At 36.1% G+C, this 21,461-nt stretch overlaps 2 protein-coding genes across 3 annotated transcripts; both read left to right on the forward strand.

The window, feature by feature from the left end:
• Positions 1 to 4,737: 4,737 nt before the first annotated feature.
• Positions 4,738 to 19,008, forward strand: LOC131168071 (L-aspartate oxidase 2-a, chloroplastic). 2 transcript variants are annotated; one of them, XM_058127263.1, is made up of 10 exons: positions 4,747 to 4,877; positions 5,033 to 5,145; positions 5,473 to 5,561; positions 5,760 to 5,904; positions 6,591 to 6,945; positions 14,316 to 14,558; positions 14,699 to 14,755; positions 14,886 to 14,966; positions 16,857 to 16,918; positions 17,753 to 19,008. In XM_058127263.1, the coding sequence occupies exons 4-10, from the start codon at positions 5,777 to 5,779 to the stop codon at positions 18,762 to 18,764; spliced, it is 1,938 nt and encodes a 645-aa protein (XP_057983246.1). In that variant the 5' UTR covers positions 4,747 to 4,877; positions 5,033 to 5,145; positions 5,473 to 5,561; positions 5,760 to 5,776; the 3' UTR covers positions 18,765 to 19,008. The 2 variants fall into 2 exon arrangements, with proteins under 2 accessions (XP_057983247.1, XP_057983246.1); XM_058127264.1 differs by lacking the exon at positions 5,473 to 5,561 and having other exon boundaries at positions 4,738 to 4,877.
• LOC131168072 (uncharacterized) lies at positions 8,368 to 9,893 on the forward strand. The gene is made up of 2 exons (XM_058127265.1): positions 8,368 to 9,507; positions 9,828 to 9,893. The coding sequence occupies exon 1, from the start codon at positions 8,397 to 8,399 to the stop codon at positions 9,033 to 9,035; it is 639 nt and encodes a 212-aa protein (XP_057983248.1). The 5' UTR covers positions 8,368 to 8,396; the 3' UTR covers positions 9,036 to 9,507; positions 9,828 to 9,893.
• Positions 19,009 to 21,461: the final 2,453 nt, after the last annotated feature.

The raw sequence follows: 21,461 nt of genomic DNA on the forward strand, positions 1-21,461 counted from the left end.
TTTCTTAAGGTTCCGAAATTTCAATAGATCTTTCTTAAAGTTTATCAAAAGACATATACTTCCTACTACATTTGTCAAAAAATATAAATTTTTTGAAAGGCGCAAGTGCCCCAAAAAATCAAATGTGGTGGGAGATGTGTGAGATTTTCGAAATCTCAACGAAATCTATAAGATATTTGAAATTGTATGGAAGATCTTTATCTTTTTACCAAATCTCAAGAGAGGTCAGTGTCTTTTTGTCACATTATTACCTCTTTACCCTTTCATTCAATTAACAAAGTATTTGTTCTATTCCTATAATAAATTAATACTCAAGTGCAATGATGAATATTCGCTAAAATATTAGTTCATAAAATAGTATGTGCCTTTTTTAAAATATATACTTGTAAAATAGCTTTCCCTTTTCTAAAAAAGGCTATTGATACTACATAACATTTTTTTAATAGGTGAAGCTACGAAATTGATGTTCATACTTTTTTATCAATCATATAAATCAACTAACGAAGATCCATCATCATGAGTATATAAAATTAAGATTAAAAAAAAAAAAAAAAAAAAAAACCATATTCAAACAATGGAATACTAGCTATAAATTAAAAGACAATGAAATCAAATTAAGAACTTATTATAAAAAAAAAAAAGACAATAGTCAATGCTGTCCTTCGCACATGAAGGGCAGCAATACACACCCAAAATTTAACCTATAGTTAGAGCATATAATATTTTTTTTGAAATTTGATTGATATATATATATGTTTGTTGTTGTTGCTGCCAAAATTTGTCCTAGAGAATTTGGGTTCAATCATGACTTCTATCACCTACGAAGAATGAGAGAAAAATGGTTTGAAGGACCTGAAATGTAATCCAAGGATCACTCTGATGCCTAAGTCGGAAAGTTGGAAGGATTATATGAACACAATAGTAAAGGAGTGAGTGAGAATGAGATAAAATGCCTTACATTCTTTAGGGGTTTTTTTTTTTTTTTTTTAATAGACATTTGGGATATCTCATTATTGATTTGCCTACTAATGAATATTTATTTGGATTGCAGGAATTACACTTCAGTTATAGATATGTTACTAGGGAGTAAAGATTGCTGTATTAACCGGCCTCTTGTTTTAATTAGTAGACATTACCTCTTTTACATTGATCCCTTGATATATTTTCATTTTATAGTCTTACATAAGTTAATGCCGAGTTTAATGTCGAGGTCTCTTTTAGGTTATATAAATTGCATCTACTCTCGATTCTTAGAGCCACCTTTTGGTTCGAGAGTATATTCATTTACTATAAGTCCTTTTATTATCATAAGATACAAATTAAGTCATTAGATGAACATCTTTGGACCTTATAAGTAGTGCTCATTAGATGGGCCAATACTCCATTGAATAGTGCTCATTTCTTGTTGCTTCAGGAGTAGTGCTTATTAGATGGATCAATTTTTCGCTGAGCAGTGCCATTTTCTTGTTGCCGTATGAGAAGTGCTTATCAAATGGATACTTTTGGGTCTCATGTTGACAAAAAAATTGGTCCATTTGATGAGCATCGCCGGTGTCCGTTTCTTGTTGCCTTATGAGGGATGTTCATCAAATGAATATTTTTGGGCTTTATGAGGGTGTTGACCAAATGGACCAATTGTTTATTGAGTAGTTCCTGTTTCTTGTTGTCTCACAAATGATGCTCATCAAATGAACATTTTTGGACCTCATGAGGGGTGCTTGTTAGATGGACTAATTCGTTGTCAAATGGTGCCCATTTGTTGTGGCCTTTTAAGTAGTGCTCATTTGATTGATATTTTAAGTTTTATGAGCCGTGTTCATCAGTTGGGTTAATTTTTTGTCAAGCAGTGTCCGTCTTTTTTGGCCTCATAAATAGTGCTCATAAGATGAGCATTTTTGGGCCTTATGAGCGTGCTCATCAGATAAGTCAATTTTTTTCCGAGCAGTGCCCCTTATTTGAGTAAATTTCCCCAACATGATTTGCATCTCATAAAAACTTGTGGTCTTTGCTACCTTTTTTTTTCTCCTATAAATAGTCCATCTGTCCTTCTCTTTTTCTCTATACTTGGAAGGGAAGTTTTAATTATTAGATGTATGTTTCCTTACTCCTCCCTCAATGATTTCATTAACATCTTTGATACGTTTTCTCTTTAAATCTGATTTACTTTTTTTTTTTTTTTTGTGGTGAAAACCTCCTTGTTATATTTCTGGGCACACACCATTAGCTCTATCATATCGTCCAGGGGTTCATCCCTCTGAATTTTAGGTAGTCACAAGGCTACAGAGCCATTGTTAGGTGTTACACCATGGTCCAAGTTTCTAATTTCTAGAGTTGCATAGAAAAAACTACCCATGAACCCTTTTAGTGTCTCGTCATCTCCTTCAACAAGGCTTATAAAGTAGGTTGAAGGCTTTTTTTTTTTTTTCCTTCCCTTTTTCAGTTGCTAATGAAATGCCCCACAAAACATTGCTTCATATAAGAGAAAGACCCAATTAAGCCGAACTTCAATGTTTAGTACCATACTCGATCTAGCATTCCTCTCGAGGGTTGTTGCAAATGTTTGACTCATAATGACATTAGATGCACCTTGCAATTGCATCAACATTCTAAAGGTGTTAAGGTGGTTTAGGGGATATAATGATCCATTCTATCCTTCTATCTTGGGCATCTTGAATTTATTGGGTAGAGAAATCTCCATTATTTTCTTGGTAAAGAGGGGGATCAAAAGATCTAATTGAAGTTTTCCCTATTAAGGGTCGATTGCGAACTTCTTTTATGAACTTTTTTAGTTGATCAATTTCCTTGAGTTTTTCTTCAAATTCCTAGGACCATTGCTCGTTAATGCCCACACTATTGGCTCCTTTTACTTTCTATCTGAGGTTTTCCCTATTAAGAGTTGACTGCGAACTTCTTTTACGAACTTTTTTAGTTGATCAATTTCCTTGAGTTTTTCTTCAAATTCCTAGGATCATTGCTCGTTAATGCCCACACTATTGGCTCCTTTTACATTCTTTGTTGGAATCTGGTACCATTGCCTTATCCTTAGATGTCATTTATGCTTGGATAGCCCTTAGCTAGCCATGTTCTATAAGATCTTTTCTCTGTTGCAAGATCATGCTAAATATGTCTTTTACGCTTCTTTGAAAGACTAGAAATTGATCTAAAGGCACAATTTGCGGCGAATTGCCTAGTATTAAGAGTGAATCGTTTGAGACAATTAATCCCCAACAACGGATTTAGACATGGAATTTTGTGATGCAGCCATGATTGAGTTTTATAAAGAAATCCTTCCAATTTCCCCACATATGGTGCCAATTATTGCCACCAAAATTTGTCCTAAAGAATTTAGGTTTAATCATGACTTTGAACACTTGCCAAGAATAAGAGAAAAATGGTGAGACACAGGGTGTGCTCCAGGGGATCAGTCTGATGCCTAAGTCAGGGAATTTGGAAGAATTATAAGGTTGCAAAAGTAAATGACTGAGTGAGAATGAGATAAAATGTCTTACCTTTATTAAGGGGTCTTTTTATAGGCATTCGAGATACCTTCTTATTGGTTTCCCTACTAATGGATATTTATTTGTATCGTAAGAGTTACATTATGGTTATAAATATGGTATTAGGGAGTAAAGATCAGTGTGCTAACCGTTTACTTTAATTAATGGACATTACCTCCCTTTCCATTGATGCCTTGATATCTTTGTATTTTTTGGTCTTACATAAGTTAATGCCAAATTTAATGCGGGGATCTTTTTTAGGTTATATCAGTTATTAATTTGCAAAATTGCATATTCTTATCTGCTTTCTTTTGTAATAATTTTTTAGTTTGACTTCATTATTTCTTTCATTTATGTATATTATTTCATCTCAACACTTGCCTTATATTTTTAAAATCCTAATTAAGAATATGCAATATATTGAAAGTAATGAGCCAACACACAAAATTCTTCATTGGTTGAATCCCATTTACCTCGCATAACCATCTTTTAATTTAGGCAGGTCCTTGAAATTCACCCAAACCTGCAACTGAAGTAATCACATCAATCATCCATTAAACAAGTCTTTGGAAGGGTGGTTCATTGTTTAACATCAACAACTATTTTTTTAATTTAATATCTCTATTATTAAATAATTAATTAAGAAAAAGGTTAGCAAAAACCTAATTAATAGACTAAGTCATGGCAAATGATTTTTATTTTTCATACCTACTTTGTCAAGGTGGTGGAGCATTGACAAAGTGCGCGCCTCATACGTAATATAATAAAAAAAAAAAAAATTTTTTTTAATGAAGAAATCTTCTTTTCATTAAGGCCTTATTTGAAACTTGAAATATTTTACAGAAATGAAAGAAAAAAAAAAAATTCACATTTTATAAATGAAAGAAAATAAAAAGATTCAATCAATGAAAATATTTATTACGTTTTATTTCTTAATAGCATTTGGTATGGAAGAAAAATGTAGTGAGAAATGAGTTTCTTCTTATTCTTTATTTTATTTTTTTCCAATCAAAATTTTTTATCCAAACAAATCCTAAAGAAAAAAAAATTTCTTTTTCCCAACTATTTAAATTGAAAAGAAGCTTAGTGAGTCATAAATTTCAGCAGTAATAATCATACATCAAATATTGTTATAAGAAAAAATAACTTGCTAATAAGATAAAATAATTTTTATTTTTAAAAATATATTTTGTTAAAAATGTTTCCCACCAAATAGGGTTCTTAGACAGTTCATTAAAATGAAAGTGTGTGTTAATTGCATGAGCAGAGAGCCAGAGACCCATACGATATAAATGGAGGCGCGAGCATAGGGGAGGCCGGATATGGCGCCCACTTCAAGGATGCTTCGGGGACGAAAGTCAGCTGTGGCGCCTCGGGAATGTAGGGCTGCCTCGGTTTAATTACCTCTCTTTTTCCCTCTTTCCCTTTTCCTCATTTCCGTGTTCTTTCTCAATTTTCTTTCTAATAATTAATGACCATTGTTGTTTCGTCTGAAGCAAGTTTCAACTACTATCCTCTTCTCTGTTCTTCTCCAGAGCCTATATGCTGTTGCTCCTTTTCTGGGCTTCCAAACTGCGACGAGTTCTGGGTTTTGTTCCGGTCAATCTGTTCGGGAGACTTCCCAATTCAATCGGGAAGAACTATCCCTGTGAGTATTGCATGCGGCTTAGTTGTTTGTTTTGATACCTCTGCGAGTTTTTCTCCATTTTTTCTTTTTTGGGTGTTCTTGATTCGGTTAAAATGTGGAAATTCATGGCTGCGTTCGTTCTGCAAAGCCCAGTTTGTACTTATTTTGGTCGGGGCTCCTCTGTTTCGATGATGGGCAGTTAGTTTTAATATCTTGGACCCGGGAGATTCTGCCATCTCTAACGTCCTTTTTTGTTTGGTCCCTTATTTTGTTGGTTTGCTTAATGGGTAATTAGATTACAGCCGCTCAATTTGCTCATTTATGTTCATTTTTCTTTTTTGGAAAAAGAGTGGGTTCTTTCATTTCTCCTGAAAGGTTACTTAATGACGATGCGTATTCGGTAGTTCATGAGCAGTTATTGTCTTTTGAACCAACAGGTGATTGATTTTGTTTTCTGGGATCATATTTGATAGCTTGGGATTCGTGTCAAACTTGTATTCTTTTTTCCTTGATGGTTCATCGCCTTGTATGTATTCAAATCAAAGTTGTTTCTTAACATGATTGTATGAAATGCCCATTTCATAAGTAAATCGAAATTCTCATGTTCTAATTTTCCTTCTGTTGTGGTCTGTCAGAACTCAGAAGTGTTGCAATGGCTACTAGTCTTGCAGCAACAAGCAGCCAGCTGCATTTTAGGGAGACAATCAAGGGACACGGTTGCAGACAGACATATTGGGTTTCTAATGTTGCCTTCCAGAGAGCTGCACGGGAGTTATCATGGTGCACAATATAATTCTTGATTCTAGGATTTATTTTTTTGCTCTGATTGGAATTTTTGTGTATTTCTCTTACAGCTATTAAGCCCAATTATCTTCTGAGAACATCTTACCTTGTGTCCAATGGCCCAGGGGTTGGGGGCTTAGGGGCTGGGCAATGATATCTACATGGGCTTATGAATTTGATCCCCCTGCAAGCTTCATGCCCCTTATTTTTCATCAACAAGTTCAAATTGAAAAGCTACTTTCTGTGCACAAAATGTTGATGCTTTTCTTGCTCCTATAACATCTGGAGTATTGCTCATTTTTCAATTTTGGTTTTGTTCGAATGGGGAAGCTTATGCCCTGTAAATAACTCTAGAAATCATCACTTTGCTAACAAAGAAGATTGGCACTTGTTTGCTCACAATAGTTTCTGTAATTTGGCCATGCTGTGCCCGAAGGCTAGGTAGATCTGCACTATCCTTTGTCATGCATACATTTCAATTGTATATCACGTCATCGACGTATTTTTATGTTATGTACACTTTCATTTGTTTTATGTAATATAAGCTTTCGTACAGACACGGGATAGTCTTTATTGTTGACAATGTTATATGCAAAAACAGTTAAGCCTTCAGTTTTTGTTTTTTTTGTTTCTAAATCTCATATGCTTCTATTCTAATATATGATATTTTGTACAAGTTCCAGGGTGTGTGGGATATCCAAGTTTTTGCATTCCCAGTGGTATGATTTTTGCCAAAATCCAATTAACGAGACTTGGAATCCCCGTAGCACAGTTACAGTATCGTGTTTGAGGGATAATTCTACAAAATATTTTGATTTTGCCATAATTGGTAGCGGAATTGCTGGACTTCGCTATGCTCTTGAAGTCGCAAAACATGGATCTGTTGCGGTAATTACTAAGGCTGAGCCTCATGAGAGCAACACAAATTATGCTCAAGGTGGTGTTAGTGCTGTGCTCTGCCCTACGGATTCTGTGGAGAATCACATGAGGGACACCATTGTAGCAGGGGCTTATCTATGTGATGAGGAGACTGTCAGAGTAAGCTTTCAAATTTTATTATTTATTGATTATCATTGATCTATAGTATGACCTATATTTCATTTTAGCATGTTATATGTTTCACGGCAGGGTTCTTTACAAGTTGCAAAAAGAAAAAAAACAATTAAATAGATACACAAAGATAAGGTGATCTAGCAGTTTGCCATAAAATAATGCTACTTAATAATTAGCTACCTTGAAGAATGAGGTTTGTGCTGATATCTACTGCTCCCATCTACTTCAAAATTTGCTCCCCTCCCCCCACAACCTTTCTTCCTCTCAAATAAAAAGGAAAGAAAGGAACGAAGAGCAAAGGTTAGGTAACTGTTTGACTTAATTTTAATCTGTGCTACAAGGGATGGAATAATATTAAAAATAGGGTTAATTAGACTTTGCCCACGGGTAGTTTGGGCTGATTTCACTTTAATCTCTGCGACTTGAATGCTTACATTCAAGTGGCTTGCCCTGCCACACTGATACATGCCAGTGCCCACGTGTGTATTCAATTTTAGACACAAAAATTATGGAAAAAATTAGAGAAAAAAGAACAATCACCCACACAAATCTACCTTCAGATATAACAAACAATGATTTCCTCTCCACCTCCATTGCCAAATAGAATCACAGCCATAGCCTCCATGGATCGCACCAGCATGTTCCCAAGTACCAATCTTGCTTTTCTTTTTCCTTTTTTATTCTTCAAGTCTGTCTGCAAATTTTCCTATTTTATTTTTTCATAATTTTGTGACAAAAGTGGTTTGAATAGCACAGGAGGGTAATGACATATAACAGAGCAAGACAGTGCAAACATAGGTGGGTGGACTGTAAAAGTTTAAACCACAGATGGGTAAAATAAATCTTGCCCAAACCACTGGCTGGAAAAATGTATTTAACCTTTAAAAGATAATATTGGTAGTGTACCCTACGTGGCCAATCACATTGCCAAATTTGCAGACTTATAATTAAGTGTACAGTTTAGCCTTGGTGGACATTAATTCTGTTAATGTTTTATTATAATAAATGGAGACATTATATTAGTGGAACAATTATAATTTATTTGAAGTTGCAGCTACCGAAGTAATGTATTATCTCTATTATGACTCCTTGTAGACTACATATGCCCTTCCTTATAAGTCTTGTACAAAAATTATATTTTATGCAGAAGACTTGGTTCCAATTTCAGTTTTACAGAATAAAAATAATATATTTCAGGCTAAGTCTATGTTAAAATGTCAACCCAGAATATCTTTGTAAATAAAATAGAAATTAGGGAAGTGAGTAATTATGGGGGATTTGATATCATTTAATAGGAAATTGTTTCCTTGATTAGAATAGGTTATTGTATTATATATTGGATTGTACGTAAGAACAAAAGTATGAAAGAAATATTTTTTCCAATCTTTTCTTCTTTCATGGTATCAGAGCTAGGGTTTCTTAAACCCAACTAAACAATGGCTGACAGCAGAGACTCTACTTCCTCTACAAACATCACCGACGATTCAGAGGTTATGTCTGGTGGGAGTACGAATGATAACACAGTTTTTCCACTCTCATTGGAAAAACTAAACGGAAAAAATTTCCGTGAATGGGCTCAGTCCATGAAACTGGTGATTGAGAGAAAAGGAAAGCTTGGATACCTTACCGGTGAGCGAAGGAAACCAGATCCTTCTGACGCCATAGTCTTGCAAAGATGGAGGTCCGAAAATTCCATGGTCACGACTTGGCTCGTCAATTCAATGCAACCATCAATCGGAAAAATTTATTTATTTTTGCCGACGGCGAAGGAGGTCTGGGAAGCCGTACATGAGACGTACTCTGATGGCAAAAGTTATTCTCAAATCTTCGACCTCAAGACCCGATTGTGGCAGATGAGGCAAGGCGAGAGAGGGGTTACCGAGTATTTCATGGAGATGAGTCATCTCTGGCAGGAGCTCGATCTGAGCATCGATGAAGAGCGGGAGTGCTCCGGCGATAGCACGCGACACCAAAGGAGGCTAAAAAACGAGAGGGTCTTCGAGTTTCTTGCCGGCCTGAATCGAGAACTCGATGATGTGAGGGGACAAATCCTTGGCCGGCGACCTCTCCCTTAAACCCGAGAAGTCTTCGCAGAGGTCAGGCGAGAGGAGAACAGGAGACGGGTAATGTTGCGATCCCAAAATGAATCCGTTGGGCTGGACCCGACTGTACATGGATCTGCCCAAAAATTAGATGGGCAGCACGCTGGGCCGGACGCCTCAGCTCTTGCATTAAAAGGCCCAGGAGGACCTAGTCAACGGCCACAAATAGGAAAACTATGGTGTGAACATCGTTGAAAAACAGGTCATTCAAAAAATACTTGTTGGGAGATTCATGGAAAACCGGCAGACTGGAAACCGAGACAATACCACAAAAATCGTGGGTACCAGGCCAACACTGGCAGATCAACTGAAAGATCACAAGGAGAGAACAATGATACCCCATCCGGCAGTGTCTTCAGTCCTGAACAGTTGGATCAGTTATACAAGATGTTTTCATCAATGCAAACATCGGGTCAGTCCTCCTCTGGTTCTCTGGCTCATCGAGGTAATCATCTGTCAGCTTTAAAAACCACATCTTGTTACAAATGCCCTTGGATAATTGATTCGGGTACATCCGATCATATGACTGGGTCGTATCAATATTTTTCATCCTACTCCCCATATGCCGGGAATTTGAAGGTAAAAATTGCAGATGGATCTCTCTCACCAGTTGCTGGAAAAGGAAGTATTTGCATATCTGATTCCTTAACTTTACAATCAGTCTTACATGTCCCCAAGTTATCCCGCAATCTGCTATCTATCAGTCAGTTAACAAAAGACTTGAATTGTTCCGCTAAATTTGTTTCCTCCCATTGTGTTTTTCAGGACCTATCATCGGGGAGGACGATTGGCACTACTAAAGCGTATGAGGGACTCTACTACTTTGAGGAGGCAAGTTTGAGTGAATTGTGTAATACTGCAATTTGTGATTCTGCATCTACTTCTAAAATTAGTGAACTTTTGTTATGGCATTCACGGATGGGTCATCCTAATTTTTAATATTTAAAACGTTTGTTTCCTTCTCTTTGTTCAAATAAAATGGCCTCTGAGTTTCAATGTGAAGTGTGTGAGCTTGCTAAACATTGTCATACTTCTTTTCCATCATCCATATACAAACCATCTCGCCCATTTGCTATGTTTCACAGTGATGTATGGGGTCCCTCACATTCCCTAAATCGCATCAATACAAAATGGTTTGTGACCTTTATCGATGACCATACTCGTCATTGTTGGGTCTACTTACTAAAAGACAAAACTGAAGTCCGCTCCATTTTTATCAATTTTCATACCATGATTCATACACAGTTGCAGACTCATATTTAGATCCTACGTACTGATAATGGTACGGAATATTTCAATAACATCCTGGGAACTTATCTTCAAGATCATGGGATTGTTCATCAAAGTTCTTGTGTGGATACCCTTCAACAAAATGGGGTTGCTAAACGAAAAAATAGACATATACTTGAAGTCGCCCGAGCTTTAATGTTTACTACCCACATGCCATCTTAACAGCCACACATCTCATTAATCGAATGCCAAGTCGAGCACTTTCATTTGTCACTCCTCTCCAAAAATTTTAGGAAAACTTTCCTACCTCTCGATTCCCTTCCAGTCTTCCACTGAAAATTTTTGGATGTACTGCTTTTGTTCATGTCCATGCACACCATCGCGATAAATTGGATCCTCGTGCCATTAAATGTGTTTTCATTGGTTATTCACCTACCCAAAAAGGCTACAAATGCTATGACCCGGTCTCAAAATGATTGTTTGTTAGTCTTGATGTCACTTTTTTTGAAATCACTTCTTATTTCTCAAAGCCCTCTCTTCAAGGGGAGAAATGGAGGAGTGAAGATCGGTTCTTTGATCCTTTTACTATTGAATCAGGGATACTCCAGTTACTTCATTCCCTGACCCATCTATTGAGTCTTCCATTACAGCACTTCCCGATTTGCCAAACACAACTGAACACTTACCCTCAGGGGGAGATGCAGGAGAACAAAACGCAGACATACTGGTTTACTCAAGAAAGCCGAAAACAAAGGAGAAGGAGAATCTCAAACCTGAGGCACCAAGAGTGTTGGACTTGGTGATGGCTCCAAATAATCATGATCTGGTAATTGAGTCTTCCTCTGACAATTCTGCACCTGATGACATCAATCTACCTATTGCAATCAGAAAACAAACTAGGTCATGTACTCAATATCCTTGGTCGAAATACATGTCTTATAAAAGCTTGTCTACAAGATATCGTGCATTTGTCTCTAATCTGGACAGGATGAAAGTACCAAAAAATATTCAGGAAGCTCTAGAAATACCAGAATGGAGAGAGGCAGTCTTGGAGGAAATGCTAGCCCTAGAAAAAAATGGAACTTGGAAGTTAACAGATCTATCGAAAGGGAAGAAGCCAGTAGGTTGTAAATGGGTTTTCACAGTGAAATGTAAATCTGATGGAACAGTTGAAATATATAAAGCTAGACTTGTTGCAAAAGGCTTTACACAGACCTATGGCATTGACTATACTGAGACATTTGCACTAGTGGCAAACTTAAATACAGTTCGAGTTCTCTTGTCCCTGGCAGCCAATCTAGATTGGCCACTACAACAACTTGATATTAAAAATGCTTTCTTAAATGGAGAATTAGAAGAGGAAGTTTACATGACTATACCACCAGGATTCAGTAGCACAGGTGAAGAAAACAGAGTGTGTAAACTAAAGAATCGTTATATGGCCTCAAACAATCTTCGAGAGCGTGGTTCAATAGATTCGCAAAGGTACTAAAGAATCAAGGGTATCGACAAGGGCGATCATACCATACACTATTCTTCCAACAGTCTGAAGGTGGTAAGAAAATAGTTCTAATAGTGTATGTTGATGATATAATTCTTACTGGTGATGATACTGTAGAAATGGAGAGATTGAAGAAGGTTCTGGCTATTGAATTTGAAGTTAAAGACTTGAGACAGATGCGGTATTTCTTGGGCATGGAAGTGGCAAGAACAAAAAAAGGGATTAGTGTTTCACAGCGAAAGTATGTTACTGACCTCCTAGTTGAAACTGGCATGCTAGGGTGCAAACCCAGCGAAACAGTAAAGAGGGTTGAAGATTGTGGAAAACCAGTAGAAAAGGAGAGGTATCCGAGATTGGTTGGCAAACTGATCTACCTATCACATACTAGACCAGATATTGCATTTGCAGTTAGTGTAGTAAGTCAACATATGCATTCACCAAAGGAAGTTCACTTCGATGCCGTATACAAGATCCTTAGATACCTTAAGGGATCCCCAGGAAGAGGACTCTTCTTTAAGAAATGTGAAAGCAAGGAAATTGAGATCTTTACAGATGCAGATTGGGTAGGATTAGTGGAAGATAGAAGGTCCACCACAGGATATTGTACATTCGTTTGGGGAAATCTTGTGACTTGGAGAAGCAAAAAACAGAATGTGGTGGCCCGTAGTAGTGCTGAAGCTGAATTCAGGGCAATCGCTCAAGGGATTTATGAAGGATTGTGGTTACGAAAACTTTTGGAGGAATTACGGGTACCGGTGAACCTTCCTATCAAACTCTACAGTGACAATAAGGCAGCTATTAGCATCTCTCTTAATCCAGTCCAACATGACAGGACTAAATATGTGGAGGTAGACTGACACTTCATCAAAGAAAAAATTGAAGAAGGAATTATATGTATGACTTATGTACCAACCAAGGAACAAACTGCAGATATCCTTACTAAAGGCTTGGGACAACGGAGTTTTGATGATCTTATTAACAAGTTGGAGATGATTAATATTTATGATCCAACTTGAGGGGGAGTGTTAAAATGTCAACCCAGAATATCTTTGTAAATAAAATAGAAATTAGGAAAGTGAGTAATTATGGGGGATTTGATATCATTTAATAGGAAATTGTTTCCTTGATTAGAATAGGTTATTGTATTATTTATTGGATTGTACATAAGAACAAAAGTATGAAAGAAATATTTTTTCCAATCTTTTCTTCTTTCAGTCTATAAAACAAAGGTTGAATGAAAATCATGAAATTTATTTTAATGAGTAGAAAACCATAAGAATCACTCAAACTTGTTTAACTTAGGTTTTGATGTTAGTGAGCATCTTATCTAAGGCTGAGAGAGATGATTTTTTTTTTTCATTGTGCAAGAAAGTTTGGCTGTTTCTCATAAATGCCAGGCTACTTTATCTCATAAATGCCAGGCTACTTTATCTCGTAAATGCCAGGCTACTTTGTTAATATCTAATCTGTCTTGCATTCTATATGGAATGGATATTCCATGCTAGAGGCAGTTAGTAGATTTGTTATATGATATCAATACCTAGCATGTTGGAAGTCCTGGCTAGATGTGTTAGGGATCTAGGAACAATAACCACACACACAAGAAAAATAAGCACACAAAATAAGAACACCATATTTACGTGGTTCGGTCTAATTTGACCTACGTCCACGGAGCAGACCGAATATACACCTGGGAGAAAAACAAGAGGAGGAGACACACACTCAACTCAACTCTTCTCACACTTTTCTCTCTCTCGCCTTCAGCACTCTCACACTCCTCACTCATTCACTTCACTATATTCACATTCACGTACAATTGCTTCATTATATAGCTATATTGAATGGATAGGAAAGGAATGGAGTAATTGGGATATTTAATGGGTTATTTTAGCACGTGGGCATTATCATTCAAGAACATGAAAGCTAGCTCCTCTGCGGCTCATTTTCATCTACAATTCATCCTCTTCAAGGCCATTTAATTTTCCATTTCCATTTAATCCGTTTCCATTTCAGCTTAACAAGATGCAATAATCTTCCATGTAATATTTTTCAATCCTCCCATTCTCTTTTGGTCTGCATGCTCTATCAGGCGCTATGATGTTAAGTTACTGTGTAGCATATGATTTGGTATGTTGGCTGCAAACATAATGCATTTGAACTTTTTCATCAATAAGACAAATTTTTTTTTTTGAATGCGCAGGAGATGGAGGGGTAGTATTAGGGTTGATGAGAAAAACTTTATTAAGGAACCAGGGAATATAAAATAATAAATCCAAGGTTCCTAATCTATTAGTGGATTCTTTGGAGTATAGTTCTTTGAGAGTTTACTTACGTTCTTTTGACAATTGGCATTGCAAAATGTAGTTATAAAAATTCCAATTTCTTGCAACAATGGGAAATGCAAGGTTCTGCATGTATAACTTTTATTATGTGCCAGAAATGTCAAACATATATTATCTGAGCATCTTCTATAATTTCTCTAGCTTAACCATTTTGTCTTTGTTCAACTGCTACTTTTCTAGGTGGTATGTACAGAAGGACCTGCAAGAATTAGAGAATTGATTGCTATGGGTGCATCATTTGATCATGGTGAAGATGGGAACTTGCACCTTGCAAGGGAAGGGGGTCACTCTCATCATAGAATAGTTCATGCTGCTGATATGACTGGAAGAGAGATTGAGCGAGCTCTATTGGAGGCAGCTGTGAATGATCCTAATATTTTCATGTTTGAACACCATTCTGCAATAGATCTGTTAACTTCCCAGGTTCCCTTTCTTATAAGTTTTATTCTCATTCCATATGAAAATATTGTTGGACACTGTATTGTATATGCTGTCATGTAGGTATTCACCGACGAATGGTATGGTGGTTTTCACTTACATGAGTGTGATTTGTTGGTTTGCAGAATGGTTCTGACACAGTTTGTCATGGTGTTGACACTTTGAATACTGAAACACAAGAGGTAGCAGCGGCTTCCCTGTTCCATTAGTTGCTCTAGATTTGATTGGGTGATTTCTGAATCTTATTTGGCCTTTGTGTTGCCTGATGGACTTCACAACCTTATTTTTAGTTCGCTTCTTTTGAAAATCCAGGTGGTGAGATTTATTTCAAAGGTTACTTTGCTTGCATCTGGTGGGGCTGGACATATTTATCCCACAACCACGAATCCTCCGGTATTATATTATTTTTTCTATTGTCCTAGATTGTTGTTTCAACTTATAATTTTGGAAAAAAAAAAAGATGTTTTCTCCCAAAATTTAAGAGAAGCTCAAGTAATTGTTACCTTGGAGATGTTTACCTTAACATCCACATGGAAAGTTTCATTTGGGAATAGAGTCATCATGAAGAAAATTTTCTGTTGCTATCATAACTGAAAACAATGTCGATAGTGTTGGTAATGTCATTGTCTGAAAATCTTGAAATTGATTCTATTAGATAAATATATGAAAAATCTCCTTTATAACATGAAAACAATATTCATGCATAGGGTGCTATATATAATGCAGTGGAATTTCATTTTCATGATTTGTTTGAATGGACCTTATAATTATGAGGTATTGTACTTTTAGCATAGTCTTATATAATATAATTTACCACTATGGATGGATGGTTGTGTCCTTACCTTTCCACTCTATCACGGTTCATGCTTCTTGTCAAGTAAGAAATATCAAGTATGTTTCTACAAGCTCAATCCATGTTTACTGTAACCTCTTTCTTACACTTGTAGTGGTCAACTTGATCCATGCTACCACTTGCAGGTTCAGTTATGATCTTAAAATGACTAAATCATCTAATGGAATGTCTGCAATCATGTATCTATGCCTGAATTCAGATTACGCTCCATATATGGACATTATGATTTTTTAGTATCATTTTATGGTGCATGAAGCATGGTTGTTCCTATAATGAAGGCATTTTTTCCCCCTGTATGACAATTAGGTAGCTGCTGACTGATAAAAATGTCCCATAAAGCAATGTTTGGCTTCATCATTCAGTCTCATTCCATGTATGGTGTCCTTTAGTATAGATATTCATGTGAAAACAAGATAATCAGCAATTGCTCTTGGGATCTGTTCTTTCATTTTTACTTTGATCATTATTTTGGTTGCATTATATTTGATAATCCTACCTTTGTTTATTCCAACTTCTGTCCTGCCAAGTGAAACTTTTTTTTGAGCAAAAATCTGCCTTGTGTAACCTCTTTTCTTCTTACTGTGGTATACCTTTATTTACAAACAACAAAAGAAGGTTTTGGTCCATGTCTTAAAAAAATTATTTTTGTAAGCTTTAAGATCCATGGAGGTTCATCATTTTCTGTTGTGAATCTACAAATATATATTAGAGAGCCAAAAATGCCTGTGGACCATTCGTTAATGGAAATCCTGCTCCTGCTTAAATATTGTACTGCCCTTTGATTGGCCATGATCTGATTATGGTCAGACTCTCTGTTTATTGGTATAATAAAATCAAATTGAACATGATTAGGAAAATCAATATAAACAAGCATAGTTTTGGGCATCTAATAGTAATGCATACAAGTCGAATAAAGTTTTTCTGCATTCATGTTTACAAGTATCACTCCCTCTTTCTAACTTTATTTTTATGCTGCCTGATTTTCTGATCTTGATTGGCTATGGTGATCTCTGCTTGGATAGATAATACGCAATGATCCAAGTACCTATAGGGACAAGAACTTGGGTTGTCTTAAGCATTTTTGGTTCACTTTTAATATTACTTTTCTACGGTTTGAAAGCAAAAATTTATACAATTTTGGTTTAAAAACCCAACAAGAACACTACTACTTAAAAAAATGGAACTACACTTTCATTAATTATTTTTTTGGATATATATTTTGAACAATATGATAAATATTCATCTAACTGATCCAGCATAGTGGAACTCAAAGCTTTGCTGTTTTTGTTGTTGTTGTTGTTTTGGTCATTGTGCGTGTACACTTAAAGATTATACTTCCTGAGTATGGGTTTGATACTTCTTTATCTGGATATTTTTTCCCACTACACATCTGATTCATTATCATATTCATTTTTGACTTATTCTTGTAGGTCGCAACAGGAGATGGAATAGCTATGGCCCATCGAGCTCAAGCCGTCATTTCCAACATGGAGTATGTATATATTCACCCCCATTATTTGTCAGCATTTTGTATTGCATCATTTTGCCATGCTTCCATATTGCTCTGTGCATGCAGACATGAAACTTTTGTTTCTTTTTCCATAGCATTTGAATGCTCAAGTTCATATTTTACAATGCGTACGGTTACGTTTGTTTTTTGGAATGTTTATTCCTAGGAATAAAATGGAATAAGATCCGAATGTAATGAAAATTGTATAGGAATGAAATTTTTTAAAAAAAGTCACTCACGTAAAATGTTTTGGTTCCATCTAAAATGGAGGATAGGAATGGAAATTCAATGGTGAAATTTGGGAAATGTTATTCCTTGTCTATTCGAAGTTTTGGATTCATAAAAATTGTTTGCATCACCATTTTCTTTACGTTGATGATACATCTTCTTTTGTAAGTTATCAAATCCTTAAATTATGACCATTCTATTCTTAGGAATAGACATTTTGTGAACCAAAATTGACCTTTTTCATCAGCAAGCATTGTATATTGAATTTTTTTTTTCCCGTTTGTAGTTTCATGAGAATGAATCTATTATGATGAAGGGCACAAAAACATTTAAATCGAGGCATATGTTGTGGCAAATTAGATGCAATGATTTTATGGCATCTGATTTCCAATAGCATTGCAATTTATTGCAAGTTTGTCTTGGATGAGTAACATGACTCCCATTGAAGAGGTTTTCAAGGATTACAGTCATCCCCATTTTATGAAGATCTCATATATAGACAGCACACTTTTGCTTATGGTACATGCACTAGTGTATGTTGGAAATCACAGTAATAGCTCTGATTTTGTGCCATCATTTTGTTCCCAGGTTTGTGCAGTTTCACCCAACTGCCTTAGCTGATGAAGGTCTTCCTATCAGACCAACCAATACCAGAGAAAATGCATTTCTCATCACTGAAGCAGTAAGAGGTGATGGGGGCATCCTTTACAATTTGGGCATGGAACGGTTCATGCCTCTATACGATGAGAGAGCAGAGCTTGCCCCCAGGGATGTGGTGGCAAGAAGCATAGATGACCAAATTAAGAAGCGTAATGAGAAGTATGTGCTACTAGACATAAGTCACAAGCCCAGAGAAAAAATTCTCTCACACTTCCCCAACATAGCTGCTGAGTGCCATCGGTATGGCCTAGACATAACCCGTCAGCCAATCCCAGTGGTTCCTGCAGCTCATTACATGTGTGGTGGAGTTCGTGCTGGACTCCAGGGGGAGACAAACGTGTGTGGCCTCTATGTGGCAGGTGAGGTTGCATGCACTGGTTTGCATGGCGCAAATCGACTTGCAAGCAACTCATTGCTTGAGGCACTAGTTTTTGCAAGGAGAGCTGTTCAACCATCAATAGATCACATGAACAGAACGACCCTTGATCTTGGTGTTTCAAATTGGTGGGCCTGTCCAGTTGTGCCCAAGGCACTTGGGAGTGACATGACATGCAAAATTGTAAGGAAGACCAGGGAAATGAGGAAAGAACTGCAATCAATCATGTGGCAGTATGTTGGAATTGTTCGGTCAACAACAAGGCTAAAAACTGCAGAGCGAAGGATTGGGGAGTTGGAGGCTAAATGGGAGGAGTACTTATTTCAACATGGGTGGAAACCAACAATGGTGGGGCTTGAGGCTTGTGAAATGAGGAACCTCTTTAGTTGTGCAAAGCTGGTGGTGAGCAGTGCACTTGCTAGGCACGAGAGTCGTGGGCTTCACTACACTATTGATTTCCCTCATGTAGAAGAAAGCGAGAGGTTGCCAACAGTCATTTTCCCTTGTTCCTCAGTGAAGAGTTCGTGGAGTTCTCGGCAATTGCACAAGCAGCACATCAGTTAGAAGTATAGGATTTGTCAAGTTTCTTCTCAATAACTCATATATTTATAGGGATTCATTTGGTTAGCAATCAAGCAACCTTAGACAAAGATTGTCTAATAGCATATTTGCAGCCTTCTAAGAATTGCCCCATGGTTGCTCTTTTTTTTTTTTTTTTTTTAGCATTTATAATTTTTTTTCCTGATTCATTGTCGAAGGAAATTGCGTTTATATCAAAATGAGTACATCATTGATCATCCTTTCCAACTCAGCACGTTTTATTTTAACACGAACTAGTCCCAAATAAACTTTTGAATGCTTGTTCATGCAGCACTGGATGTAATAGAGAATGGTTCGGTAGGAATCTCTGCAGTCAAGATTAACAGAATTGGCCGTCAACTTTGCACTCTTCTTGTATGGTTTGTACAATAGAAGGATGTTTCTCCATGGCATCTGTTATGGTGCTTCTTCTCTTTGCAGACCTCTATTATACCAGTGCCAGTTCTTTCATGTATATCAAGTATCAGAGCATCACTTCCCAACCTATTCTGCTTCTATCCCCTTTTCTCTCCTTTCCAGAACAAAAACAGAATGGATTTGATTGGGCTGGCTTCCCTTGGTATCTGAAATTGACACATTTTTGCAGGGCTTCCTCATAACTTAACCATTGTGCATTCTACTAGATTTTTTCATGCGCAAGTATTTGATATAATATATAGTTGCAATAAAAACAGTGACTGAGGGAATGTTTGATAAAATTAAGCATAAGTGCTGCATGTTGAATGCAATTTTAAATCTTAATTTGGTTTTGAATATAGTTAGAACTGCCTTTCTAATCATTTTTCAACTAATTACTCAATATGTAGGATAAGATTCAGAAGATAAAAAAGAGAAGTGTCTAATGGAGTGTTATGGATTTTACATTTTTTAGCAGCAAAAATATCCTCGTAATGAATCAGCGATGGAAAGCTGTGATTCAGAGGCAAACTAGATCAATTAATAAGCTTATTCAAGTAAAATTCAAGAATTGTTGAGTGTGGACAAATGAAATCATTATGCATTTGCTATGCGTCATTGAAGATGATTTTCATTCCTTGACATCAATTGCTCTAGAATAAAAGTAGGAAATTTTTATATGTAATTTGAAGCATTCGTACTGTGCTCGGGAATATAGAATTCGGATCTTGAATTTGAATTTGTGTATTTAACTTTTGTATTTGGATTTTTGTGCATTTAACTTTTACCCAAGTACATCAAGAATGTAAGTCCATGAAGCCCTTTGAGAGGAAGTGAAGAAGTACAGTTTAATTTGAGAAAAAGCGCCTTAAAGTTATGGTTACATGTAGCAACTTGAAAAGCAAAACGAAAAAAGAAAATAAGAACACAACAATTAAAACCCTAATGTCTTCATATAATAATATAATGACACCACACTCTGACTCAAATTTATTGTACTGTGCAAATCAGGCGGGGTGGAAGGAGGGGAAAACATAAAACTTCCTAATTGTAACACTTGTAATGGGTTTCATGTGGACAAACTTTTCTATGTATAAGCACGACTCAACAAAGACTTAAGTAAATAATATTAACACCATGATTTATGTGAATTAACTTTGAAAACTACTCTTAATAAATAGATTGTTGAATCATATTTTAGACTAAAACACGAGCATTCAAGAGGTACGTATACTGACATATTCAAAGTGTGAGATAGGTATAAAGATTGCTTGTTAAATTTATGATTATTACATTGTATTTTCATTCTAAAAACTAAAAAAGAAAATTGTTAAACTTCCTAAACCCCCCATTTTTTTTTTAAAAAAATTTTAGGTATCTAGGCCTGAGGAAAACCATAAGTTAATAACATGTTGAACTCGTAAGTGTGATACAAAGGTAAGAGTAAACAAAAGAGACAAGTTAAAATGGTAAAACTCTTATCCTAAAAATTGATAAGAAAAGGGCCTATAAATAGGCTTTACATCAGAACACTTCATCCTAACACTAACCACAAACTCCTATAAAATAGGATCACATGCTACCACAAAACAAAAGAGACAAGTTAAAATAGTAAAGCTCTTATTCTAAAAATTGATAAGAAAAGGGCCTATAAATAGGCTTTACATCAGAACACTTCATCCTAACACTAACCACAAACTCCTATAAAATAGGATCACATGCTACCACTAACCACAACTTCTATAAGATAAGATCACATGCTAGTACTAACCACAACTCTTATAAAATAGGATCACATGCTAGCACTAACCACAACTCCTATAAATTAGGATCACATGCTACCACTAACCACAACTCCTATAAATGACTAGAGCTTCCATTAAAAATTAATAAATATGAAATAAAACATTTAAATCTTAACACCCTCCCTTAAACTGAAATCTACAGAAATCAGTTTAAAAGAAAATCAACCCTCTGCAAAGTCCGTCTTTATAACAGCACGTGAACAAACTCCAAGTAGACCACGCAACTTCACAAATGTAGCCAGCTTGAGAGGCTTGGTCTGTATATCTGTAACTTGGTCTTCACTTCGACACTAAACCAGTTTGATTGTTCCATCATTGCTGAGATCTCTTAAAAAATAATATTTCACATCGATATGTTTGCTTCTTCCGTGTAACATAGGATTCTTGGAGAGTTTGATTGCTGAGTTGTTGTCACAAAAAAATTGTATAGCTTCAACTTGCTTGAACTGTAGCTCTTCAA

The sequence above is a fragment of the Malania oleifera genome, chromosome 11 (genome assembly GCF_029873635.1).
Source record: "Malania oleifera isolate guangnan ecotype guangnan chromosome 11, ASM2987363v1, whole genome shotgun sequence".
In the NCBI taxonomy this organism is placed as follows: Eukaryota; Viridiplantae; Streptophyta; class Magnoliopsida; order Santalales; family Ximeniaceae; genus Malania; species Malania oleifera.

Coding starts and splice junctions, on each gene's coding strand:
- LOC131168071 (XM_058127264.1), top strand. CDS start 5,777: ATGGCTACTAGTCTTGCAGCAACAAGCAGCCAGCTGCATTTTAGGGAG. Junction 14,559..14,698: donor TAGATCTGTTAACTTCCCAG/GTTCCCTTTCTT, acceptor GTTGGTTTGCAG/AATGGTTCTGACACAGTTTG. Junction 16,919..17,752: donor GCCGTCATTTCCAACATGGA/GTATGTATATAT, acceptor TTTTGTTCCCAG/GTTTGTGCAGTTTCACCCAA.
- LOC131168072 (XM_058127265.1), top strand. CDS start 8,397: ATGGCTGACAGCAGAGACTCTACTTCCTCTACAAACATCACCGACGAT.